The sequence below is a fragment of the Hypomesus transpacificus genome, chromosome 21 (assembly GCF_021917145.1).
Source record: "Hypomesus transpacificus isolate Combined female chromosome 21, fHypTra1, whole genome shotgun sequence".
Lineage (NCBI taxonomy): Eukaryota > Metazoa > Chordata > Actinopteri > Osmeriformes > Osmeridae > Hypomesus > Hypomesus transpacificus.
In genome coordinates this window covers 2,715,151-2,741,886 of record NC_061080.1, presented here as the reverse complement: position 1 = coordinate 2,741,886, position 26,736 = coordinate 2,715,151, and the positions used below count along the sequence as shown (strand labels likewise).

Here is a 26,736-nt window from a genome sequence, read left to right as displayed (position 1 = left end):
TATTACACAAATTTACTGTGAATGATTGGACTGAAACGCTTTTACCACCTGCAAATCCATTGAGTTACCCCAATGTGAATGCAAATTCTAGAAAACATCATTATCTAGCCTTCATTACCACAGCTAAATCAAGTTCCACAAACTGCCCTCAAGTAGCAAGACAATAAAATGGCCGCCCAAGGTTTCTAATGTTGTTTATGTGCTGGAGGACTGCTGGGTAAGCTAGAAAACGGAAAAACCTGCCACTTCAACCGCTTTTTCTCCCTCAGTATCTCGGAAAGATTGATGAAGCCAGTTGGGCTCAGACTAATGAAGTAAGGATGTGAGGGATAAGACTGCAGCATATAGAAGAGGCCACACTTCTTGATTTACACAGACAGCGAGATGAATAGTGCTGGTGACGTGAGGCCACTGTGAGGAAAGGCCCACGAGGAAAATACACACTGGGAGTGTTCGTATGCAGAGGGTATGTAGACATTGGTCCATGCTTAGAAACTAACGAAGATTGAGTAGGAGAAAAGCCCAGTTTGCATTGGTTAAGATTGACATTGTTTGGCCTAAAAGGCCCCCTGTTTGACTTTACAAGGATGTTTGAAGCCATCAAAGCACATTCTGGAATGAACTCCATTATACAGTCTGGTTAGGGGCTTGTGTAAGGTGCTGTCAATCTTCTGTATTATACAGACATTCCACAGACATAACAGGAATTAAAGTGGCAGCATTCAACACTAGGGTCTTAGGTTAAAGAGTGGCTAAACTCTAGACATTGGACAAACAGTAGAACACACATGAGGTTTTGGGGAGAGGAAAAGAGAATTGCAGGGTTTGGCTTCTCTGGGGTAACAATAGAGAAAGGTGGTTGTTCAGAAAGAATTTTGAGAAAGTGCAAGTGATGGATTCAGACAGTTGAAGGTCTGCTTTTGTTTAGTTTGATTATAAGGAAATGGTGTTGTGATTTTTGTTTGTTTAGCAACCTAAATTGGACGCAAGAGCTGTAATTCACACCTTGAATGACACAGCATCCGGTCGTTAACATCCTATTTTATAGAACATTTCAATTCTGAAATTACATGTTGTAAAATAACTGCTCTTTATTTCCCAAGCTAATTAGATAACATTTAAAAGACATAAAATCCTAAAAAAGCTGATTACAAACTTCTGTAGAGTAATGAAAATAATCTGACACTTAGCATCCTTCTGGGAATCCAGTATGTTTTACAGTTTCATAATAGCAGGTTTCTGAGAAGCAGTCAACAGTAATGTAGTCAACGACCATGATAGACTGCATTACACTTAAATGGGCCATCGCCAAATCATTTCACTCACTACTGCCTATTGAAATTGCTCTATTGAAATTCATTAATGCATTACATGATGACGCCCCCCCCCCCCCCCCACACACACACACACAAAGTGCAATATCAGCGAAATAAAAAAAGTTAAGGAATGCACTCTTGCTAGGCAACTGTGCACTTTTGGATACAGTTGAAAACTGTTGTAAAAACATTACCGTTGTGACCACGGAACTTCATTCCTGAGTGCTCGTTAGTGGAGGTGCGCTATTATGGCTCCGGTATGCCCCCTAGCGGAGTTATGGAGGTACTACAGCAGGTTCTACAGCAAAACAAATTGGCCCTAGAGTCATTTATGTGCTATCAATTATTTTTGTTATTATTCTTGAATGTAATTATTCAAGTTTTTTTAAAAGTTTTTTTTGCTGTAACTTCAATTAAAAAGTGATATCTTCAGGAAACATGATAGCGTGCACAATAATTTAAGAGGAGGATTTAAGTGAATTCCTTCACACAGCTAGCCCTGTTTTCCGCCAGTTTCGTAGATACTCTCTTCCTGAGAAGGTTTGAGAGAGCCAACCCTAAAATCAATCCTTTTCAGTGGCAAATCAGCGTCTTTTCAGCACGAAAAGTTAGCCGTGACAACGTTAGTGGTGGCCACTGTCCTCAGATCGTGCCAGGAGGCCATGGGTTCTAGACAGTCAGCGGGCCCAGGAGGACCGGGGACAAGGTGGATGGGATGGGGGAAGAGACCGGGACCAGGACCACGGGCTGGGGGTCCTGGCTGGGCGTGGGGGGCGGGGAGGGCTTGTTGTAGCTCAGGTCCAGGATGTGCTTCTGGAGGTGCCGGATCCAGTCCTCCTGGACTGAGCGAGGCCCGTGGAACACCTCCTCGCAGAACCTTCCGGACAGGGTGTGACAGAGGGTTCCGTTTAGTATGTATTGATATTATCCTTCACTTGAATCGCTGTGTGTCAACAATGATGTGTTGTAAGTCGACCCACAGGTTATAAAAGGTTTCAAAGCTTACGTAAGTTACCTCTGTGTTAAGTGTACTCTGATCTCTGAGTGGAGAGATATAGGCCTGGACTAACCTGCACTTGAGGGAGTAGACTTTGCCCACCAGCTTGACCAAGGGGGTGAGAGGGGGCCTGGGCAGCAGGGCGGGGATGTTTCCTGACCGTGAGGGCTGCTGGGAATTGGAGTCCCCTTCTCCGTCGTCCGTGTGGACGGGCGTCTTAAGAGGACGCCGGTCAAAACCTGGAGATTGGAGAGGAAAAGAATGTACTGGAGCTCAAGTTTGTCAGTGTTTGTGTGTGTGTGTGTGTGTCCACTCTCACCTCGGGGCGAGCGCACGTTGAGGTCACCCCGGCCGGTCTGCATTTGGTTGTGTGTTAGTGTGTGCTGGTGACCCATGTGTGTGTTGTGGGAACGTTCCTGGGAGGCTTTGGACGACCCCACAGCGACCCCCGCCACCTCCCGGCCTGCCCGGCGCCCCAGCTGAAGCCCCACGGCCTTCTGGGAACCCGATGGTACAGGCTCAGACTTCATTGACGGAGGGGGGAGGTGGGCCAGCCTCTGGAGAAGGGGGGGAAAAAAGGGTTGGAAAAAGGATTCATGTACATACAGTATGTCAGTCACCACTGCCCTCCAGTCTGCCAGAGCGGCTTCAAGGTCATCCGTCATCATCTGCAGTCTGCTGGACCTCTCTGCAGTGTTTGATAGGGTTAACCATCAGATCCTGCTCGCTAGACTTTCTGAGAAGGGCATCACTGGCACTGCACTTCAGTGGATCCTACCTGTCGGGAAGATCCTACCAGGTCTCCTGGGGAGGCAAAGTGTCAGGCCCTCGCCCCCCCCACTCTCTCCCCACCTTCAAGAAAAGGCTTAAGACGCACATGTTCCGGGAGTACAACGGTACTTATAAATGATGTGCTGGACCTGATGTTAGTTTCCTCCAGGATCACAATGTCTCTCATTGAGGCACACACGCACTCTGTTTGGTTAGTTGTAACTGATTTAACTTCTTGTACTCGCTGTGAATTATATCATTGCTGCTTGCTTTTTCTACAGGTACACCTTTTGGAGGTTCATGTCGTTTAATTGTAACTTGTTTAACTACATGCTCTTATGGTTCTACACCATACATATCAAAAACCTTGGGCGCCTGAGAATTCCACACTCCTCTGTGTTTTTATTGTCATTTCTGATCCCTCGTGTCCGTCGGAACCCGAAGCGGCCAGCGAGGCCTCACCTTCTTGATGTACAGGTCTCCCACGCGGTAGCGCCGGGTGATCTCCGCCACCTTGGCCGGCTCCCTCTGGATCCACTGGGTGAGGATCTCGATGGGGGAGCCCTTCACGCCCTCGCCCTTCTCCACCACGCCCAGCTGCCGCAGGTGGGCGCGCGCGTGGCTGGCCAGCGCCTTGCGGTTCTCAAAGTCGAAGCCGCACAGCTCGCAGCACGCGTCCGCCGCTGTTTGGGGGGGGGGGGGGGGGGGGTGGATGCAAAGAGAGAAAGGTGAGGTTTAATACTTGGTAGGTGACAAGTAGGGGAAGGAGGTTGAGAGTTGATTGATTTGATGCTATTTGGAAGGGGGGTGTTAAGGGATGGATATAGCCCAGTACGAGATAGGTGTAGCTTATGGTAGACCATCTGACTGCAGATCAAGAGGTGGCAGGTTCAAATCCCTCCCGTACATCTTTTGTTAGGTCATACATCTATGCTGTTTATTCTGGAAATTCGAACAATCCAAGTCCATGTACAATTCTTAGCTTTATACATTTTTCAAGATATCTCCTACTTTGTTTGGTCTCTTGGTTACATATCATAAACACCTATGTAGGTCAGACAAGTGGTTGGGGGTCAGCTGCCTCAAATCCCTCGATATCTGACACTACTGCTACGGCTGCTGGACAATGGAAACGATCTGCAAATAGAAGCGCTAACACCGCTAGCTTTACACTAGCGTTTAGCGCAGCTTACCAGCATGGGAGGCCGAGCCTTTATCCGGAGAGGGCTTCTCCTTGAGGGAGAAATCCAGGGGAGGGGTGATGGTCTTGGGGGAAGGCCGCTCCGAGGAGAGCCCGTCTAGGGACCTTTTGGGAACCTGGGGGGCCCACGAGGCCTGGATCCAGGCCGGGCCGGGACCGCCGTGGACGGGCTCCCTCTTGACGTCCCCCTTCAGCATGACCTCCTGGAGGGTGTCAATGGGCGACTCGTTGAGGGACCAGGTGATGCCCAGCTGGCGGAGGTGGGAGCGAGCGTGACAGGAGAGGGCCTTGCGGCTGTCGAAGAACTGGCCGCAGAACTCGCAGGGGATGATGGGAATGGCCGACAGGTCGGAGGCTGAGCGCACAGAGGAGGAAGAGACCGACAGAGAGAGAGGGAGAAAAGGAAAGACAGAGCAAGATAGGAGAGAGAGGGAGAGGGAGAGGGAGAGGGAGAGGGAGAGGGAGAGGGAGAGGGAGAGGGAGAGGGAGAGGGAGAGGGAGAGAGAGAGAGAGAGAGAGAGAGAGAAAGAGAGAGAGAGTAAAAATAGGTTTTAAAAGAGATGAGCAGAGAGGGGATACGAACGAAGAGAATGTCAAAATAACAGCTAATTGTCATTTAAGAGGTGGGTAAACAATGATTTGATGCAGCATTGGTTGAAATGGAAACATCTAAAAAACAGAAAAATAACCACAGAGTTTGGACAAAATGCCATGTCTACAGCTACAGCTGAGACTTCCTGTACCTGAGGTATTGAGGGACTGAGTGCTACCAGAAGGGCTTGACCACCGCTGAGAGGGAGATACAGACTTGCAACCCTCCAGCTCATCCAGAGTCCCGACATCCGACACCTGGACTTCCACAGGCTCAGGTTTGGGCACGGCCAGCCTGGAGCCTTTCTTCGCCCGGGGCCCGCGGACCTCAGTTCTGGGGGGGCCCTCGGGGGACCCCACCGGGCTAGGGGCCGGAGCAGGCGCCGGGGAGCTAGCTTTAGCGCTGACGGGGTTCACGGCCGCTAACACGCCGCTGCTGACGAGCTGTTGGACGGTGTCGATGGCGGAGGCTTTCCCCAGGAGGTCAGTGACGCCCAGCTGGCGAAGGTGGGAGCGTGAGTGGCTGGCCAGGCCCTTGCGGTTCTCAAACTCCTCCCCGCAGAGGATGCAGGTGAAGACCTTGGCTGGTGCAGCAGCGCCTGAGAAACAACAGACAACGAGATTTGCATCAACTTGTATTTGACTGCATCTATTATTTATACGTTTTCAGAGGCCCGTTCCAACCGTATAGAACCGCACTCATTTGACTTTGTGTCCAAAAATGCAGCTCATTCAGTAAGTGCCGTTTTTAAACCACTTATATTCGTAAATATAAGCGAATTCACTTGGATTTCATGAATCCAGCTCATGTGGGAAGAACTCACCAGAACTAAACATGTAGTCGTGCGCGAGGCCTCCATCCAGCCCAGCAAACTTGGGCCGTTTCCGCGTCGGCGCCAGAGGGGATGAGGGCGACACTTTGGGCGCGGCGGCGCCTCGACCCGCGGGCGACGAACCCGAGGGCCGTTTCACCGACGCCTTCGTGGGCGTGGTGCGCTGCTTCGGGGCGTCCGGCTTCCCGCCGCTGCCTATCGGTTTGAGGTCCTCGGCGTCCATGATCTGGTGCAGGAGCTCGATGGGCCCGCCCCGGGTCTCCGTGTTCTCCGTCACGCCAAACTGGCGCAGGTGGGCGCGGGCGTGGCTGGCGAGGCCCTTGCGCGTCTCGTACCAGGCGCCGCACAGCTGGCACACGTGCACCTCGTCGTTGCTGTTCACGGCTGCGGTACGGAGGAAGGGGGGTGGGGGAACATTAAGAACATAAGAACATTCATGCTAGGGTCTTTCATACATAGGGTAAACAGAGGTGTACTGGAAGGATGCACGTACTGTACAGCACTGTGCAACCGTCTTGGGCGCCCGATATTTCTTTCGGGAATATTCTCATCAGTGAAGTGTCGTTTTGGTCGATTCACTTTATTATTTCATGTGGTATTTGTGCCTAAGACTTTTGCACAGTACTGTGTGTACTATATATTAGGTACAAACTGATCGAATTGCTATGCTGTATCTTGGCCAAGTCGCAGTTGCAAATGAGTACTTGTTCTCGACTAGCTTACCTGGCTAAATAAAGGTGAAATTAATAAATAAATAAATACATAAATAACTAGCTTGTACATATAATTTATGTAACTAGTATTCTATATGTACCACTGAGTGACAACAGGGCTTCAGCAATTTAGACACAAACCAAACCCTATTCCCAGGAGAACGGAGAGGACCCCTATGTGGTTGTGGCTGTGACCTACCCAAGGTGAGAGGCGCGTCGGTCTCTTGTGGAGCCCAGAGGGGCTTGGCAGAGGGTGTGGCTGTCCTAGGGACCGTGATCTTGGCTTCCAGGGCCTTGATTGGCAGAGAGGGGAGGAGGAAGGGGGAGACGGAGCTGGGGGGCGGGGGATTGGCCTTCGCGGTGGGCGGCGGCGAGGAGGCGGTCGGCGAGCCTTTCGGCGCTGCGGCCACCGGGGAGCCCTGAGAAGCCGCTTTTGGTTTCGGCGGCGTCGCGATTTTGGCCGCGGGCTTGGAGGAGGAGGAAGAGGAGGAGGAAGAGGCGCGTTTCTCCTTGGCCGTGGCTTTCTTCGTGGAGGTGGACGCGGGAGGTGTGAGGAGGTGGTCGGGGAGGGAGCCGTCGCGCTCCTGGACGATGCGGTAGAGGAGGCTGATGGGAGCGCCGCTCGTCTCCGACAGGGTCACTCCCAGCTGGCGCAGGTGCAGCCGGGCGTGGCTGGAGAGGCCGCGGCGGGACTCGAAGTAGGTCCCGCACACCTCACACATGACCGGGCCCGAAGACGCTTTGAGACGGGTTGAGAGTACAGATACACAAACAGGACGTCAGGGAACCAGTCGCGGGCTCAGTGCAATGTTCACGCTGCAGAACATGCACGTTGCATAAAAACCGTGATCATCATGTTTTATAACTGTTCACTCATAAAAGTGTTAAGTCTCATCTATTCTGTTAAGGTTTGTCTATGTATAGATCTATGCCATGCCCACAGTTGAGCTCTCACCTTTAGTGTCCGTGGCTGTGGACATCTTGTTGGGTTTGATTCCAGGGTGAAGATAGACCTGTCCAAATACTTACTGTTCCTTTTAACATCAGAGAGAAAAATGAGTATTTATCACTAGGGTACCAGTAACTTAAGCGTCTGACGTATTAAATGACAGTGAGTTAGGGAGTTCTGTAGTTTGAATACATTTTTGAAAGGTCTGAAGCTTTTATAATTTCCATCACACTGGCCTCAAGACTTCCTGAAAGAACAGTCACAGACAACATGGTCCATTCTAGCTAGCCTAGCTAAACAAGAGACATTACGCTATTTGCACCAGCATGATGTGCCATTCAACCACACGTTTAAATTAGTTATTTATCCATTTTGTATGTTGTTGTGTAGTTAGCTTGTGTAGCAAGTATAGCGAGCTACAGTAGCTAGACTATGACATTAGCTAGCTAGTTAGCTAACGTTGGTCAAATAAGCGCTTATCGCTACACTGGACAATACTGTTGGACTACAGCTAACTGCTGCAAGCTGTATATGCCTTGTATCTTAATTAATCATCTATATGTAATACAGAATATGTAAAAACTCACGGAATATGGAATATTGTTTTCTTGATATGCCAGTTTTGATAGTTTGCTAACACAAAACACCACCGACTCTAAAGTACTTCCGGATCATAACTTTGATACAATCCACAATGGAGGCTAAACAAAGGTTTCTGCCAATATTTCTTAATCAAATCAATCCGTAAATGAAATTCAATTGTTACTGAATCTTAACAAGTTTAGAAAGATTTAGAAAACAAAATGTTCTACTCATTTCAGCTTTAGTACAACTTTTATTTTGAAATCAAGTTTAGGGTATATATTTTCCACTTCCTTCTCTCGCCTGCCTGTCTTTTCTACCACTCACGCGCAGCCGTCTCCCCTGCCTGCAGCTGAACTAATATTTGCAAACTACATTTCAGTCCTTAAAAACGTATGTATATTTTATCTGTGTTTATTCCGTCCATTTCTCGTTGAATTGTCAGTGATATCAAATGCATGCTTGCGTTTTTCAAAAGTCTTCGCTTTTGGTCAAGTTGTGTGCAGTGCACCAAACAAAAGAAATCGGATAGCACCTAGCTAATGTTAGCTATTGTAACCAGTGGAGTAGGACATATCTTTCTCCTCCCCTCTCTTGACTGGGGCCTCTTTCTAGATAGCTACATCGTTCTTTGGCCCTTTGGCACATATTGTGCTAGACAGAATAGATGACGTTAGGCATTTTATTTTTATGGATTAGCTCACTAACTATCTGCAAAGGAATTGCATTGACTGTGTTTAATGGGAAATTCCTGCAGTATAAGTAGCTAATATCATACACTCATTTATACACAGTCGCGCTTTGCAAACTGGTTGTAAAGAGTACATTGCGATGTCACGCGGCCCGTGTCTCAGATTGAATCAAAGGAATCACATTCAGTTATACCTATTTTTATGAGACAGGTTTATTAAGATACTGGGCCATCCAGTTATCTGCTGTGCATAGGGCGAAACTGACAACGGGAAGGCTGCTACCTCGGGTTATAAAAAATTGTAAAAGTCTGGAGGATGCAGAATTTCGATTTTGATGTGAATTTCTACCTTGCATCTCCCTCTTATGCAAGCCTCTTGTAACAAAAAAAACCCTTTGTTCCCTTCCCAACCCCCTGAACAACTGACTGGCATGTGACCAGGGCTTGGTTTGCCTCAATGATCCAGCTTTGTGCTAATACTCTTATCAAATACATCTATGAGCCTGGAAGGCCAAAGGTTAGGAACGTTTTTAAACGTTCCAAGGACCTTCATTTACAGCCATGTGCATGCAGCCATTTATTTAGGTTGAAAGGACCTTTTCAATCGATCGACTCGTTTTGACCAAAAAAATGGGGCTTAGTTTGAACTGCCTATTGACAGACTCCTCCCATGGGTCGTGTTGAAGTTCATATTTGTAACTGTGGATGGGACTCTTCTGTTGATTGAACTATCTGTCTTTGCCAGTGAGCCACCGTAACCATGTCTTCGGGAAAAGCTAAGATTGGCCAGGCTGCCCCGCAGTTCAAAGCCACGGCCGTCGTGGACGGCCAGTTCAAAGACATTCAGCTGTCCGACTACAAAGGTGAGGAGAGTCATTCTCGTTCATGGCCGTCACATTGCCTGGGCCACAGTAGGCACTCATAATAGTATCGCATGCAATTTCATGCAGTGATGTCTACGTACGTTCCACCGTATGTTTCACGCGGGCGTCGGACATCTCCTTTGACGGTCCAGTTTTTTGGAATTGGAACATGCACTTGGCACCCATTTCTCCCCTGGGCTCTGTCATTCACCCCCTCTTTCTCTCGCCTTCTGTTATGCTCTCTCTCTCTCCCCATCTCTGTATCTCCTCCTCTAGGGAAGTACGTGGTGTTCTTCTTCTACCCCCTTGACTTCACCTTTGTCTGCCCTACTGAGATCGTGGCCTTCAGCGACAGGGCCGCCGACTTCCGCAAGATTGGCTGTGAGGTCATCGCCGCCTCCACAGACTCCCACTTCAGTCACCTGGCATGGTGAGTTCTGGGATTTGGAGTCCGCCATGGCAGAGTTGGGAAAGGATGATGAAATACAACCTTATGTTTTTCGTGAACGGTTTTCTAAAAGTTTTTATTTTCAAAGTTCAAATTATTTTAATTTTAAATATTGACCTGTGATTGGTTAAGACCTGTCTGCACGATGTTTATAGGTCACGCCTACTCATGCCGTGTTTTCTGTTGCTCTGCACAAGGGTGATAAGACACTCTGGTCTGATAACGGTCACCGTGGTCTTTCAAACTTGCTTCCTAGAAACATCCTCGACCATGAGGTCATTGAAGATTTCATAAGAATGCATTTGTAGGCATCGTTTAAACGCGCAGCCTGTTGTAACACGCACTCTAATCGTAGTGTGTCCGCTCTCTCTTAGGATCAACACACCCAGGAAGCAGGGTGGCCTGGGCCCCATGAACATCCCCATGGTGGCCGACCTCACCCAGTCCATCTCCAGGGACTATGGCGTGCTGAAGGAGGAGGACGGAATCGCTTATAGGTCAGTGACGACATCAGTGCGTGGGATTACGGGTGCTATCACGCACTCGCAACGTTGCCGTTAAAAAACAGCCGCCACCCTTAACCAACCTTAACCTGCTGACGTGTCTTGCTTCTCCACCTCTCTCTCTCTCCCCCTCTTTCTTTATCTCTGTGTCACTCTCTCTTTCTCTCACCCCCCCCTTCCTTCTCTCTCCCTCTCTCTTGTCACGCTCTCCCTCTTTCTCTCCCCCTCCTCCCTCTTTCTTTCTCTGTCACTCTCCCTCCCTTCTCTCACCCCATCCCTCTCTCTCCATCCCTCGTCCCTCCTTAGGGGTCTGTTTGTGATTGACGACAAGGGCATCCTGAGGCAGATCACCATCAACGACCTGCCCGTCGGCCGCTCCGTGGACGAGACCCTGCGCCTGGTCCAGGCCTTCCAGCACACCGACAAATACGGAGAGGGTGAGTGGGTCCCGGGGAGGGGAGGGAAGCTCTGGGAGGGGACAGGTGGAGCCACCTGGATGATTGACAGATCACACGTCCTATTAATTGACTGCTTTGTGTCCTTAATGCTGCCTACGTTTTTTTTATCGTGGTTATCCTACTCTTTGGTGTTGTAACTGTTTTGGGCTTGATGGAACCCGTTTGTGTCAGTTGCTCATGGCCCCTCCTCTTTTCTGTGCAGTGTGCCCCGCCGGCTGGAAGCCAGGAAGTGACACCATCGTCCCCGACGTACAGAAGAGCAAGGCGTTCTTCTCCAAACAGTAAAAACCTCAAAGCCTTTCACTCTCGGAAATGTCATCCTAGCACTTAACCTTCAGATGGGTGTTCCTCTCACCTCTACCAACCTACTCAGCAGTCTTGGCGTCCAACGAACCACACACGCTTACATGTTTTTGTTTTGTCGAGTGAATCTCTTAACTGCTCTTGGTGTCGTTCCAACTTTAAATCTCTGTGCGAATGATGAGCTTCTGGTGGAAAGAAATGATATAGTCCCAAGCACTGAAATGTATTTGTCAGTTTTCCTTTTTAAGTATTACAACGAAAGTATTTTGTACTTCGGAATTGTCAACTGAATCAGTTTACCATCACATGATTACCACCGTGAAAATGATTTACCTGTAGAACATGTTGGCCGTGTTTGGTGTCTGATAAATAAACCAAGTTGAAGGAACCGGATTGAAGGATTTGTGCTTCGTCATTAATCTGATAAAATATTGTCCACTAGGTGGAGCTACTGCATTTATTGAGATTTATGGATTGGATGACAGTACATTTATACTGGGTTTTTGGCTTGTCAGTGTATGATCTTCATGTGCATTCTCGTTACACGTCCTCTCTTTTGGCAAAAAGCGACCTTGTCATTTATACATGCTTCACTAAATGGCAGCCCATTTCTGTTACATTTCTAGATATCTCGGTTAAAACGTCCAGCAGGCATTTTATTCAATTTTACGCTGCAGTTTAGTTTTGTTGAGATGTTACACTGGCTGAGTTGGAATGTCAGTTTGTCTATTTGTTAACTATTTACTGATGTTTTGCTTTTCATATTGTTATCCTCAGATAATTGTCAATGGCACTGTTTCAGCGTTATTTTCATTTTAACTGGCAGCTTCAACACCATATTTTTTGCCTCTGGAAATTCTGGCTTATGAAGTTCTATTTTTATCTTCGCTATAATTCTCACATCAGTTGTTATGGGAACTTAAAAGCGGCCTTGAGTGTTTGGGGAAACTCCCCAAACTGTAATAGACTCTTGACAAACCCATTTATTCACCGGCATACTATTCGTAGCTAAATACCGCTGTTTGACTGGCAATGTGGGTGGGGGTTCCCGGAAATCTTTCCCTTGAATGACGTACACAAAAAGAAAAGCCCATATATGGACGTACGTCTGTACGTCAGTACGGGAAAGAACCAACGCGGATACGTCTCCGACGTCAAGGCCCACTTCTGTTGTAACATCAGTGTAGGCAACATTACAATTGCTGGAAATATAACTGATTAAAATACGTGGGTGCCTCAGATATTATGTAAACAGTCCTGCTTCTTTTAAGGGGGCGAAACTCTAAAGCTGAAGTTTGAAACAGTTACCTATATCCATTTCAAATCGGGCAGAAAAAGAAAAAGGCATAGCCTATATATTTAAACGTATTTACTTAATATATATAATATATATATATACTGTACAAGTACAAAAAGACATCAGGATCAACCTGACACACAAAATAACTTACAATGGAATGTATCACGGTTGACAATTGTCAAAGTAAAATTGTAAACAGGCAAAGCCAACGAGATGACACTTCAACTAATAAAAATGTACCGAGTGTTCTTATGGTGTTCATGGTTTCTACTATTTATGGAAAGGAAACCATAACCAATCTCTTTCCCCAATGCAAAGATAACAAAACTCATATTTTCAACATGAAAACACATAATGTTAGTCTAGCCTAATGATTTCTGTCCCAGTGCTGTAGATGTTTCTCTCCCCCCCCCGTCTCCCCGTCCCCCCCCTTTTCCAGTGTAAATTGTCCATTGTCATTAATAAGACTTGATCTTGGACGTAATCATCAGTTGACAGCCGCTGTTGACATGTGTCATTACTTTTTGTTTGAGTTGGGCCACCTGCTCGCGCAGGACTGAAGCGGTGCTCGATAGCCCTGCATTGTCCGTCTTGAGCCCTTTCACCTTGTCTTCAAGACGTGAGATGCGCTCCAGCTTGCGCCGCCGGCACTTGGTCGCAGCTAGCCGGTTCCTCAGCCTCTTACGCTCAGCCTTGATACGCTCCTGGTTCTCCATGTTGATTGGGGACATGGGTGGGGAACCATCGCTGCTCTGCATGTCAGGAACGGTCTGTGGCTCCTCTTTCATTACGCCAAAGCGCTGTGTGTGCAGACTCGCTCCGGACAAAGGGTGCTGGAAGTGGTGAGAAGCGTGCGCAGCGGCTTGGTGGTGCTGGTACTGATGGGGCAGGTAGCTGATGGTGGCAGAGGGGTAGCTGGATGCGGAGGTCAAGTTAGTGTTCGGAGTGCAGCTGTTTAGGGTGGTGTACTCAAGGTGCTCCGGCTGCATGGATGACCCAAACACCGAGGCCACCGGGCATGTGGACGCCCCGCCGTTTCCGATGGACACGTTTGGCGGTGGCATCTGGTTCATCTTGTGGAGGTCGTCCAGTGCTTTGACAAAACCGTCAGCGAAGCCCTCTTGCTCCTCTGTGATTCCTCTACTGTAGAAATACTGGCCAGGAGTTGGTGTTGTAGTGATGACCCCGTTGCTGTTTTGGATGATCAGTCGCTCCAGTTCCGGAGAGGCAAGTTTGAGCGACCCAACGTCTGCGCTCCTAGCCGGATAGAATTCGCTCTCTGCGCGCAGTTGAGATTTGATGTTTTGGTTTCGATATGACTCGGCGAAGTTCAAGTTCATGTTCTGCTTGAGGAGCTTGTAGTCGTGCAGGGCAGCGCCTGAATGACCATAAGCAGAGAGAAACGTGTCGTCATGATAAAAAGGCTGTTCCATTATTGTGGACATTATTCAAAGCAGACAGTAAGAAGCGAGGCTGCAAATATGATGGACACTGCGATGTCTTCAGTGTCGTAGGGCTAGCCCTTTAGTTTGTCTTTTCCAGCACCAAAAGTCCCGCTGTTGCCTACTCTATGTTGAAGCCCAAAGTTATCAAAAACAGAGCAAAACTTCCAAAATAGTAGAACTCTACTGTACCAAGGAAATAGACGTCGTGTTTGTCTTGACTGTCCTGTCAGTGATGTCCGTTGACTATTCTTAGAGGATGTATTATTCCACACAGTGTCGGAAATGTCTTTGAGCACTGACAGCTAGTCCCTTGTTGAAGTGCTACTCGTGTGTTCTGCCTTTTCATGCGCTACGGTCTGCTTTATACAGGCTCTCTTCTTCTTCAGCGATTGGTTGGCTGTTATTCCACGCCCCAAGAAGTAGATGACGGTGTTGCCAGGAACCTAGGCGGTAGTAAACAGTGTGGGGAGAGAGGAAAGTTAAGGAGATAGTATGGTGTAACAATATAGGTTCTGCGTCAAACACCCGAGTTTCGTATTTATTTCACCATGTTCCAACCACTAGCCAATAGCAAACTCAGCAAAATATGTTAGACTATTACATATTCACTTGTGGCCCATAGAAGTGTTATTAAATGTTTCTTTATATGGAAAGTAATTTTTCTGCCTTCCATCCCTAGTATGAAGTTTATCACACAAAAATGGTTCTATACCGTGAGAAAAGTGACGTTGCATCAAATAAAGTCACGTAAATATATTGATTTTAGATCAAGAACAACGGTCATTGTCCATCGCCGTTTGCTTCGATAGACAAGGGTTCTATCCAGTATCAATTTGGACCTATCGATAAGGCCGGACTGAGTCATACATCTATAACAGTCCATATATGGTTATCCTGGCGCATCAGTTCCTCTGTGTGTGAAAAGCGGGAAGCCAATCCCATTTTGGACCGCTTCCAGGATCACGCCTCCTAGCACTGAGAGGTGGGGTAGTAGGTCCTGCTACTCCTTCGCTCCTGCAGGCAGAAGAGTGGGCGGTTGAGAGGCGAATGTGGCACTATAGTGCGATTAATCCAGAATAACCCGTCCTGACTAAAAATAACAATCCGACAGCATCACATGAACACGTGAAAAGGCTGAATTGGTCCACTTTTTCAACATCTCCTTCCACTTTTCTTCCCACACTGTTTACGCACGGAGACTTAACGTTAGAACCTAACGCACCACGTTGTGACTGCAAGACTTGTAAGTGCCCATAGAAACCATGTCGGCATAAATAAATAAACAACGTCACCTGAGGTAGGGTGTTTGGGGGGGGGGGGGGGGGGGGCGACTCCCCGCGCACACCTGGTTTGATAGAAGAGAAAGACGTCTCTGTCTCCTGTGTATGATAATGACCTCTGAATCACTAGCATGCATAGCAAGGCATCCACCCACACGCTCCCCTCTCCTTGTTCGACTTCCAACCTTCTACCCGTTCCCCCGAGTGGATGTTATCATAGTCTATACCTGCCTGTTACGGGGGAAAGTTTTCCTCCAGCATCAGTTTACTTTCAATATCCCCTGTAGCCTAAGCAACACAGGATTTTTAACCGTCCTCACTGCAGCGCTGTAGTTCAGTGTTATCGTTATTCTCGCCTAAAACCGATTGTGAGTAATACAACTGTAAACCAAATGTAATATTGCACATGTAGGCCTACTGACAATGATACTTAAAATACATGTATGCCTAACCCAAAGCCGCTCATTTCATGGAAGCTTTACACAATTGCATGGACAACACATTTTGATGTGTTTAGACATGAGGTCATATTTAGATATTTAGAACCATAGGACATTCTTTGATTTCGGTGTGGTTTCATGACTTGCATGTTTTTAAGGAATTCTCTGGACACAAATGATTCCCGTTTATTGTTTTCTATTGCTCTCTTCCACAGCTAATAATTGAGTTTGCATTTCACATGAGAGAATTCTCGCAACAGTTGGTTGAGACGACCCTTTTAGAAGGTTTTCTCGGTTTATTTTGAATGGTCACGTACAAGCTACATCACTCAGCACCCCAACCTCATCCTCCTGACCTCATATCCACCCTCCTCTGCTGCTGACTAAACTACAGAGGAAGAGAGTGATGCCAAATAGACAGCTCTGTCCTGAGAGGGTCCCTGACCTCATTACAAGGTCTAGATTTTTGATCAATGAGAGGACCCCCCACCCAACCCCATATGATGTGGTTTGCTGTCATTTGGGGACTTTCTTCCGACAGGATAAAAAATGTCTGTATTGTAATTACTCAGAACTTCAAGTTTTTCACAACCGCTATGACAGTTTTTTCAATACCTTAACAAGTTTTCTAAACTCTTAACGCACCAACACACCTACCACACACAATTGGCAAAACTGTTAATTTCATGCTCAAAATCACACATTGTAAACTAAACTCAAACAATAATTGTCATAACACAAAAATAGACTCAACATGACACCATGTCTACCAAACACTAACACACATTCTCTTTTCACAGGAACATTTAGTCAATCATTGCACAATGTCATAAAAAACACTAACATCAGATGGAATTACTGAAACTGCATTCATTTATGCAGGTATGTGTCAGGTCTCACAGTATATGGATTATAGAGTGTTTTTGTAAGTTTCTTTTAAAGCCTCTCTACATTTTTGTTTTGTTGGGTTTTGTAAATGCGAGCATTTAGTTTCTTTTGCTGCATAAATTCAGAACAAAAAATGAATGACCCATCTCAGAGTAGCTTCATAGAATGTACAGTTACTGTATTGAAAAAAAGAAGACAAACATAATTGCTGCAGTAAAGGCTTCATTTGCAACAGGACATTACTGCAAGAAATATGCAATATAGCTTCCATTTACAGTATTACCCTAGCTCTGGCCCTTCTCTGAGCCCCACCACACATTCTAACTCCTCTCCCTTGTCCCACTCTTATCTCTTGTCCTGGTACTTGTCTTCCTCTCCCTTGTCCTGGTACTTGTCTCCCTCGTGCAGCATTACTGTATTCTTGCTTTCTTTGTGTTGCTCTATATTGTTCTTTTTCCACACAAGATCAGCCCAAAGAGGTTCTCTTTACTGTCTATACCATATGGTCATGCAATTGAAAGAACCTCAACACCTGAGTGTTTCCTAGTTGGGAATCAGCTGTGATGTACAGTATTTGCATAACTTCAGCTGTTTCACTGTAACAATGGAATACAATACAGGGGATATATTTGTGTTTCAATTCAGAATATAAACAGCTGTTCACTTTGACTGTAGCCAATAATTTAGGTTTTGAACATGATGTTATCTGTTTTGCTGACAGTGTGAAAGCATTGTTAAATTAGGCAGTAAAAATCAATTGTTTTGGTCTTGGTTGAGCTTGTGTGTAAAAGATGTTCAAGCATTTAAAATTTGTGTTTACTGTAAGCATTTTGTGTCAAAGCAACAAGAAATGTGTTAATTGTACAGCCTACACAGACGGATGTTGTGCTAACTGTATTAAGAGTTTAGGAAACTTGTTAAAGGTATAGAAAAAACTGTCATAGCGATTGTAAAAAACTGTAATAGATCATGATTGAGTATGTTTGGCACAGAGCGCGTTTGTAATGCCGTAAGGTGCAATATCTTCACCACCCTATAGGCAACCCTTCAAAATGTGTTGTGCCTTCGACATTTTCTTGGACTGATTAGGCGATTTTGCTTCAGATAAATCATCATTGCTTCACAACAATATTAATTTAAGAAAATGTATGCTGATAATACAGTCTGTGTACATAATGTCGTCTTGCATTCACTTACACATGGTCACACTCACATCTTCTACAAACACTATGCCATACACACATGTTCGCACATTGACAACATGTGCCACACGTACACACATACGCACACACTTTTCAGCTCATACAGACGATTTTCCTCGTTCTCGTTGAGGGGAAGGGTAATGTGGCTTGACAGATTTAATTTGGTTTTCCAGAAGGTGAAAGAAGGGATGAAGGACTGGAGAAAGAGCAGTTTGGCAGAGCCCGTGGGTGCAATCAACCATGGGGGGTGAGCATGATGCCTATGGCGATGCTGTGGGAGGGGCCAGTTTGAACCTGTTGGCTCATGGGGCACTGGGCAACCAAGGCCCCTAGCAGGCCAGCACAGAGAGAGGGAGAGAGAATGAGAGAAGAAAGAAAGAGAAAGCTAGAATGAGAGAGAGAGAATGAGAGGTGCACGAGGGAGGGATTGGGAGGAGAGAGAGAAAGGGAGAGGGTGAGGTATCGGGAGGTAAAAAGTTAGAATGACATGAACGGAGAGACATGCGGGCAGAGAGAGAGAGAGAGAGAGAGAGAGAGAGTGAGAGCGAAAGAGAGACCGAAAGAGAGAGCAAAAGAGAGAGAGAGAGGTGAACAGCAAGTGCCAAGTCAAGGAGAAATATGGAATGAGGCCAACATGTGGGAGTGGTTCAAGCTTCAGGTCATTTGTGAAGGTGAAAAACAAACAAATGTACATTCTAGCAAAGTCTAAACAAAAGCAAATGAATACAGAGTAGTTATACATTATTGATCTATTTACACTATTTTAGGCTTTAGGGCCCATCAACTGTTATGTATTGAGCAGAGCTTGCAAGGTGCACATGTATGTTGTGGACAGAATTGTCTCTTAATTCTGTTGATGTGAGAGAAAAATATTTATATTTACTCGTAGACTGTGCGTTCAGGGGCGGAGGATGATCATTTTTTTATTATTATTTATATTAGTTTTTCTAATTTTGGGGGCCCCTGTCAGCCAGGGGCCCTTAGAATCGTCCTAACTTTTCGCCCCTATACGGCACCCCTGCGTGCGTTGACCTACTTGGTTCAAGTCCACGTGTCTGTTCTTTGTTCGTTCGCTATAATTAGTTATGTTACTTCAAAGTTGAGTGCTCAGTTAGGAAAGGGCAAAACAATAAGCAGCCTAAAGGTGTATGATGCGTCTGTGGCCTTCACGCACGGTGAGTTCAACTCCATCTTTTCTGCCTCCCTTTCTGCCTTCCCTCTAAACCCTTATAAAGGCGACTGCCGAGCACTTAACACTGGCCAGCGTGGCTAAATGAACCGCGAAGAATGTCCCTGTGCATGTCTTCTTGGGCAAGGTCTTCTGCGCTCAAAGCCCGGTGAACCAGAAGCGGCCTGTAGGTGCGGTGAGTCAGGTAGCAGTGTCTGCCGGGGCAAAGCGCAAACTGTCCCCGCGAGGCGAAACAACTCGCTCCCTTCCTAACTCAACAAATTAAGTAGGGAGGGGGGAGGCGGGAGGCTTCTTAGTCAGTCCCTATAGTGCGCGAGGGTCACTAGAATTAGCAGACAACTGTTTTTTCGTAACCCCCTCTCTCTCTCTTCTCATTTCCTCCGCGAAACGGTCCATCCCCATCTCCAAACCCCCTTCCTTCCCCTGTCGTTATCTGGCCGCCCGTGGGAAAAAAAGGACTCGCCTTGTGTACGTAATCGCTATAATGAAGGCGCGCTTAATCGCCATATCCTCGTTCATAGCTCCAAGATAGTGGTAAGGACCCTTGTAGCGGTGCGAGACCTTTAGCACAAGACAGAAAGCATTGCTGGGGCCAAATGAGCGTGGCAGGAAAAGACGGTCGGCCTAACTGTCCCCTCAGGCAGACAAAACGCATATGGAGCCGTCCTTACCACTTCCCCTTCATCTCCACGGGCGACTCGCTGTGCCAATCTGAACAAAAGGCTAAAAGTCGGAAGTGCGGGATTTATAATTTGATTTAGTCAGATTTTCCAGACTAATTTGATTTAATTAGGCTTAATTTTGTCATTCAGCCCATTCCTAATAAATTAAGGGTTTTTGGAATAATATGTGTATGCTTCTTAATTTGCATAAAAAAATATCCTTTGTGCACTGGCATCCTTTGTATTCCAGACAATGTTTATTATTTAGACTAATTATTTAATACGTTCCTGGGGTGCAGAGTGGGGTACAATGGTGTGGAAGGTCAAAGGTCGTTCAGAGACAAGAAGCTAGTGGTCTGCTAAAAACATGACTAGGATCCAGAGTAACAGGCCCTGTTCACAAATTAACAGAGCAATTCACATTTATTAACCTCTTTATTCATCTTTTAATTACCCTACACCTTTGGAAAATGTTGAATTCATTGAATTGTTAATTAATAAACCCCAATCCTGGTCAATGGCTTGTTAGTCCTACAAGGTCACTGACAGGTCACTGAGGGGAAAAAGGAGGAGCGAGAGGATGACTGTTAGAGCTGAGTAAGAAGCTATTACACACACACACATCCTTCTCTAAAACACTCCCAAACATTCCATATTATACACACACACACACACAATTACGTGCATACACTAGGCTAAACATCTGATGAGTGTCGACAAGTGAGTAATTGCATTTCACAACCAACGTTCTGTTTCTGATTGACAGCTTCAAACTGTTTTGTGTACCTCAGAAATGTCATGTGTGACAGGTGCAGGCAAGATAGGAGCAGAACAACGATGAGAGATTTCTACTGGTAAATGGGACATCTGTTGTGACAAGACTGTTTAGAGGCCGTTCATTGGAGAGTCGCAGTGGAGTCGCATCAGTACAAGCCTCCACAAGGATGCCTGCAACTGGGGGTGTCTGGTTTGATTTATTAGACAATACATGTATGGATATGTTGTGTTTAGTGTCTACTGGCAACTGTTAAACACAGAACCCATAGAAAGCCTACCCCCCCCCCCCTCCCCCCCTTTTAAATTTCAGTACCTTTTGCAATCTTCAGGTCCAGGATAAAAATGCATTGAATTTCAGTGTCAAAGTCAAATGTATTTACAAAGCACATTTTTAAATAACGTACAGTGCCCTCCAAAAGTATTGGAACAGTGAGGCCAATTCCTTTATTTTTGCTGTAGACTGAAAACATTTGGGCTTGACATCAAACGATGAATGTGAAACCAGAGATCAACGTTTCAGCTTTTATTTCCAGGTATTTACATCAGGATCTGATGCACAAATTAGAAAATATCACCTTTTTGTTCGAACCCACCCATTTGTCACGTGAGCAAAAGTATTGGAACATGTGACTGACAGGTGTGTTTTGTTGCCCAGGTGTGTCCTATTACATACAGTATTCAATCAATAAATACCACTGAATGTCTACACTCAGGTTCAGATTGGGTAAGATAGGTTTTGTCTATGCAGACTGTATTCAGAGGTGAAAACAACATGAAAACCAGAGCGCTGTCTTTGGGTGAAAAACAAGCAATTGTGAGTCTTAGAGAAGATGGAAAATCAATCAGAGCCATTGCAGAAACATTGGCCATAGCCAGTACAACCATTTGGAATGTCCTGAAGAAGAAGAAAACTACTGGTGTACTAAGTAACAGACGTCGAACAGGTAGACCAAGGAAAACATCAGCAGTTGATGACAGAAACATTGTGAGAGCTGTAAAGAAAGACCCTAAAACAACTGTTAGTGAGATCAGCAACAACCTCCAGATGGCAGGAGTGAAGGTATCACTATCTACTGTTCGCAGAAGACTTCATGAACAAAAGTACAAGGGCTACACCAGAAGATGCAAACCACTCATTAGCAAGAAGAATAGGAAGGCCAGGCTGGAATTTGCCAAAAAGTACAGAGATGAACCTCAAAAATTCTGGGACAAAGTTTTATGGACTGATGAGACAAAGATTAACTTTTACCAAAGTGATGGAAAGGTTAAAGTTTGGAGAAAGAAAGGAACTGCTCATGATCCCAAACACACAAGCTCATCTGTGAAACACGGTGGAGGTAATGTCATGGCTTGGGCTTGCATGGCTTCTTCTGGGACGGGCTCATTAATCTTCATTGAGGATGTAACACATGATGGCAGCAGCAAAATGAACTCGGAAGTCTACAGAAACATTTTGTCTGCCAATTTAAGGAAAGATGCAACCAAACTGATTGGCAGAGCCTTCATCATGCAGCAAGATAACGACCCAAAACACACTGCCAAAACAACAAAGGAGTTCATCAGGGGCAAGAAATGGAAGGTATTAGACTGGCCAAGTCAATCTCCAGACTTAAACCCTATAGAGCATGCATTTTACCTGCTTAAGAGGAGACTGAAGGGAGGAACCCCACAAAACAAACAACAACTGAAAGAGGCTGCAGTGAAAGCCTGGGAAAGCATCAAAAAGGAAGAATGCAAAAGTTTGGTGACGTCAATGGGTCACAGACTTGCTGCAGTTATTGAAAGCAAAGGATTTGCAACTAAATATTAAGTCTTATTCACTTAAATATGTTTTAAGTATATCTGTTCCAATACTTTTGATCACATGACAAATGGGTGGATTCAAACAAAATGTGATATTGTCTTAGTTGTGCATCAGATCCTGATGTAAATACCTGGAAATAAAAGCTGAAACGTTGATCTCTGGTCTCACGTTCATTATTTGATGTCAAGCCCAAATGTTTTCAGTCTACAGCAAAAATAAAGGAATTCGCCTCACTGTTCCAATACTTTTGGAGGGCACTGTATGTCGACCACAGTGCTGTACAGTCAAAACATATAACCAACTAGACATGTTTATAGGACACGACAAACATAAACAAAAAGAAAAAAGAAATGTCTTACGGTGGGATTTTAAAACGTTGCTACTAGTAGAGGACCTACTATATAAAGCTGTGTGTCCATCATTTTCTAAAGTGTGCGGTATTAATCCTAACTAACTTGAAAGTTCTAGGTTACAATGGGTGAGTAAAGGCAGTACACGAAAAAATGATAGAACAAGTTCTGTTTTAGGTCGCAAGGTTGCAAACGGTGAATAATTGTGAGTGTACAGTTTCCTAGGAAAAATACCTCAATTGTATTTTTACCCAAACATGATTGTCACATTGTTGTTTTTTTCCCACTTCGCTATAGGTGCAGCCATATGGTCAGTTGTAGATGTTCCTCTTTGAGGGACAAAAGCAGAAGTGAATGTGAGGTGGAAGGGTTGGGTGTGGATAATGGGGCCAACGCCACATTTTCATTTCCTAAAATGCTAAGGACAGCACCACAGATATCATTTGCTTCTATATACTCTTTTGGCAAATATGTAGCATTTAGAACCATGTGCCACAATAGAAGATACCTCAGAAAAAAGGATCAATATGTGTAAATAATGTTTTCAGGTCTGAAAGAACAATTTATTGTTCCAAACATAAGGAGGTGAAAATAATTCACATTTTTGGAACATCTGCACAGTAACACCCTTGTGTTTTGATAGCGTACCACCTATCAGTAGACACAGTTTAAAATTCTAGGTGTTCTCCATACAGTATACACAGTTTAAAATTCTAGGTTGTCCTAAAAATAGAATTCAGTACACTACTGTCAACAATTCTATCAAAGCTGCTACCAGCTCAAATACAGATTAAAAAATAGTTTGCTTCTCATAAACGCAGGAATTGCGAATGTCGAGATTCAGGACAGATTTCTGTCACTGAAGATGACACTAAAGTCAATGTAGTTAGCGTGACCGAAAACGACAGTGCTAATCTCTGTTATAAAATGACTGGGCAGTTTGCTACTGTGTCACAGCCTGTAGTGCTGGCACACATTGATGCACGCAGTTTCCCAGTAGCTGATTTGAATGGGAGGTGGCATACATCTTATATGCAATCTTTAGTGTCTTGATGAACCATCACCAATTGGAATGGGACATTTCCAGTAGCACTGTCAATTGTCTGACTCTACCACAGTTCTTAGGCTGGCCTGTTCCAAATAATTGTGTATGTGTGTGTGTCTGTGTGTATGTGTGAGACAGAGAGAAAGAGAGAGGGAGATCGACATGAAGAGACCGACTGAGACAAACAGAGACAGAGACAGACAGAGACACAAAGAGAGAGGGAGAGACAGAGAGAGACAAACAGAGACAGACAGGCAGAGACACAAAGAGAGAGAGAGACAGAGACAGAGACACAAAGAGAGAGAGCGACAGAGAAAGACAGGGAGGAAGAGACAGAGAGAGACACAAAGAGAGAGAGAGAGACAGTGACACAGAGAAAGACAGAGAGAGACAGGGAAAGGGACAGAGAGAGACAGGGAGGGAGACAGAGAGAGACAGAGAGAGACAGAGAGAGACAGAGAGAGACAGGGAGAGAGAAAGGACACGTATGTCTCACATGTGCGGTTGCTGTGTGAAAGGATTTGAGTTTGGCTGAAACTGTGTGGGCGACCGCGGTGCATCAAAATGCAAGGCTGATCATCATTTAGACTCAGCACGTCTGTCCCTGATGCTTCCAGGAAACTGGCCAGAGACAGACTGGGGATGTGTGTGCACGCAAACCACTGTTTTAGTGTTTGAGCAGCCATTATCCAAACCATCATGCAAAACCCCTTAACCCTTTTGACTTAACTATAATTAAGTCCTTATTAGCTTGTTCCTTTTATTCCTATATACAAACACACATACACACACGCACACACAGGGTGGCTAACAATGTATATATAATTTGTTTTCATTAAACTCATTCAGCCAGCCTTACAATCAGGAAATGCAACTATTGGCGGCCCCATTTATGGTGCTCATCTGTGGTAGTGTGTAAACCTCAGTTGTTTCAACAAGAGGATGTCTAGATCTGATGCCGTATGACATTCGGAAGTCATAACTAGCACAGGAGCCAGTGTCTTTGTTGTCTGTTTTCTGTTTCTAAGAATCTTACAATATTGAATTAATAATAATTAAAGGTATTTAAAGGAATGGTTATATTTCAAATAGGTAACTCAAATCATACTTCTAATCTAAGCATTTACGAGAAGTGGTCTCTAAGCCTCTACCCACGTGCTTGTGCAAACTCACACTATCACGCATGCATGATATCGGTCAGAAAATAAAAACCTTCCAGTCAAAGGATACAGGTTCAATTCTACACTGCTCAGAAATTAATACTGCAATAGTCATATGCCACCAAACACCTGTATAAGCGCAACCTATTCACCCTGTGAGAACATTGCCTTACACCCACAACCACACACACACACACACACATACATACACACAAATACACACACACTTACACTCATAAACCCTCCGTGAATTAGTATAACTTGTAGGTTCACACACATCCATCACAAACAGGACATACTTTGTCACACACACACACACACACACACACACACACACACACACACACACACACACACACACACACACACACACACACACACACACACACACACACACACACACACACACACTGGCCCAAACCACCTGATATCCCCAGCAAGGCAGGCCACTACTTAAATCCCCCCCAGCCATCTGTGGTAATGGGGAAATATGAGTGGGTGTTTTGTGAGAATTAGCACGCAACTTCTAACACTCTCTTCTTGCTTGGTTCTTTCTTGCTTTTCTGTGTCAGTCAACAGCTGTTTCTTCACCTTTGTAGCCTGATGAGAATGCTCTGATTTGTATGATATTCTGTAAAGTCAGTAGCCTATTTGCCTTAATGTCGTTGAAATGCACTTCAACAGGTGGGCAGGTGGATCAGTATGAGCTAGCAGAACGACAATGCAGCTAACAAAGCTAACAACAATCTTGACACTTGGAAGTCTGGCAGGTACAGCTGTGCAGACAGGCGTAACCTCGATCAGCGACCCACCTCCGCCAGCCTGTTAGAGACGTAGCAACGGCACTTGACACCACTGCATTGACTGAAACTAACCAGTAAGCCAGGGAGGGAAAGGTTGCTAGCTTTTAGTCAGGGAGACCACAACGACTCAATTCTGTCCAGCACTGAAACGGTTAAAACCGTGCATTTCCTTTTTTTGGTTTTCTCACCTTGCTGTCTGGTGTCGGTCGCCAGTGGAAGCGGCTGCGCCCAGAAGCGGTAGAGTGTTTTCATTCAATCGAATGTGGGAATAGTCGGCTGTTACGCGAAATATCATTGCTGTACCGTAGCTGTAGGAGCTATGAACATCTTTGCTTGTCTCAGTGCTCTTTGGTTTTTAGTCATATAGGCTATTTTGGAAAGAGGGACAATCTGCATGCTATGAAACATTCTTCACTATATGTAGACAACAAAAGTTCCCAGGGTGTTATGGTTCCAAGGTCTTTAACAGTTACAGTCAAAAAAAAAGAAAGTGTTTTTGTAATGTTTTTTGACTTCAAAGCCAAGAGTAGGGAACATAGATACACTCCCATGAGGCTACTGGTGCAAACTGAGTTTTAATGGCTTTCACCACAACCACCATGTAACCTGTGCCACTCTATGCCCACCGGTGCCACAAACACTCATGATCAGGACAAACCTCCATCCCTTGTGTTCCTAAGCAGCAAGGCAAATCCACCCAAGCCATCCAGACAAGCCACGGGACAGCAACAAGGCCTAACAAGAACCTGTGCAGTGTTATAAACATGGGGTGGAGGGGTTCACGAGTTGTTTAGAGTCAATGTCGAGGGTGGGAGGGTGGTGGTGTGTGTGCGGTGGATAAGGAGTGTGTGTGTGTGTGTGTGTGGTGGATAAGTAGGCAATAGCCATGACCCCCCCCCCCCCCCCTCAACTACTCTCTCAGCCAATGGCCTCTCAGTTACTGTTGATTGAACTGCACTGTGACTTTGTGTAACCACAGCATCAGTACTACTATTATCACTCAGACTTACCTGCTGTGCCAAATTGTGCCAAACATTCCCCCCCAATATCATCTATAATGATTTTTTATTGGTATTCCTCCTATTCAATGTTTTGTAGCCCTTTCCCCCCCACATTGGATGTGTCACTCATTCATAATTCGCTGAAATACAACGAGCCACAAACCTCACTTC

The 26,736-nt window shown here is 45.5% G+C and overlaps 3 protein-coding genes across 4 annotated transcripts; 1 reads left to right on the top strand and 2 right to left on the bottom strand.

Moving 5' to 3' along the window:
• Window positions 1-1,009: 1,009 nt before the first annotated feature.
• LOC124483318 (protein Wiz-like) lies at window positions 1,010-8,134 on the bottom strand. Its single transcript, XM_047043720.1, has 10 exons — window positions 7,959-8,134; window positions 7,378-7,456; window positions 6,622-7,161; window positions 5,701-6,093; window positions 5,029-5,475; window positions 4,278-4,640; window positions 3,547-3,767; window positions 2,633-2,870; window positions 2,387-2,552; window positions 1,010-2,193 (listed from the first exon to the last, which is right to left on the bottom strand). Exons 2-10 carry the CDS (start codon window positions 7,400-7,402, stop codon window positions 1,986-1,988), a joined length of 2,601 nt encoding a protein of 866 aa, XP_046899676.1. The 5' UTR covers window positions 7,403-7,456; window positions 7,959-8,134; the 3' UTR covers window positions 1,010-1,985.
• A 111-nt stretch (window positions 8,135-8,245) lies between these two features.
• Window positions 8,246-11,612, top strand: prdx2 (peroxiredoxin 2). The gene is made up of 6 exons (XM_047043723.1): window positions 8,246-8,346; window positions 9,390-9,507; window positions 9,784-9,937; window positions 10,330-10,452; window positions 10,765-10,895; window positions 11,119-11,612. Exons 2-6 carry the CDS (start codon window positions 9,405-9,407, stop codon window positions 11,199-11,201), a joined length of 594 nt encoding a protein of 197 aa, XP_046899679.1. The 5' UTR covers window positions 8,246-8,346; window positions 9,390-9,404; the 3' UTR covers window positions 11,202-11,612.
• Window positions 11,613-12,573: 961 nt separating this feature from the next.
• On the bottom strand, window positions 12,574-14,328 carry junba (JunB proto-oncogene, AP-1 transcription factor subunit a). Of its 2 annotated transcripts, XM_047043722.1 has the most exons (2): window positions 14,154-14,327; window positions 12,574-13,897 (listed from the first exon to the last, which is right to left on the bottom strand). In XM_047043722.1, the coding sequence occupies exon 2, from the start codon at window positions 13,857-13,859 to the stop codon at window positions 12,978-12,980; it is 882 nt and encodes a 293-aa protein (XP_046899678.1). In that variant the 5' UTR covers window positions 13,860-13,897; window positions 14,154-14,327; the 3' UTR covers window positions 12,574-12,977. The 2 variants fall into 2 exon arrangements, with proteins under 2 accessions (XP_046899678.1, XP_046899677.1); XM_047043721.1 differs by having other exon boundaries at window positions 12,574-14,328.
• Window positions 14,329-26,736: the final 12,408 nt, after the last annotated feature.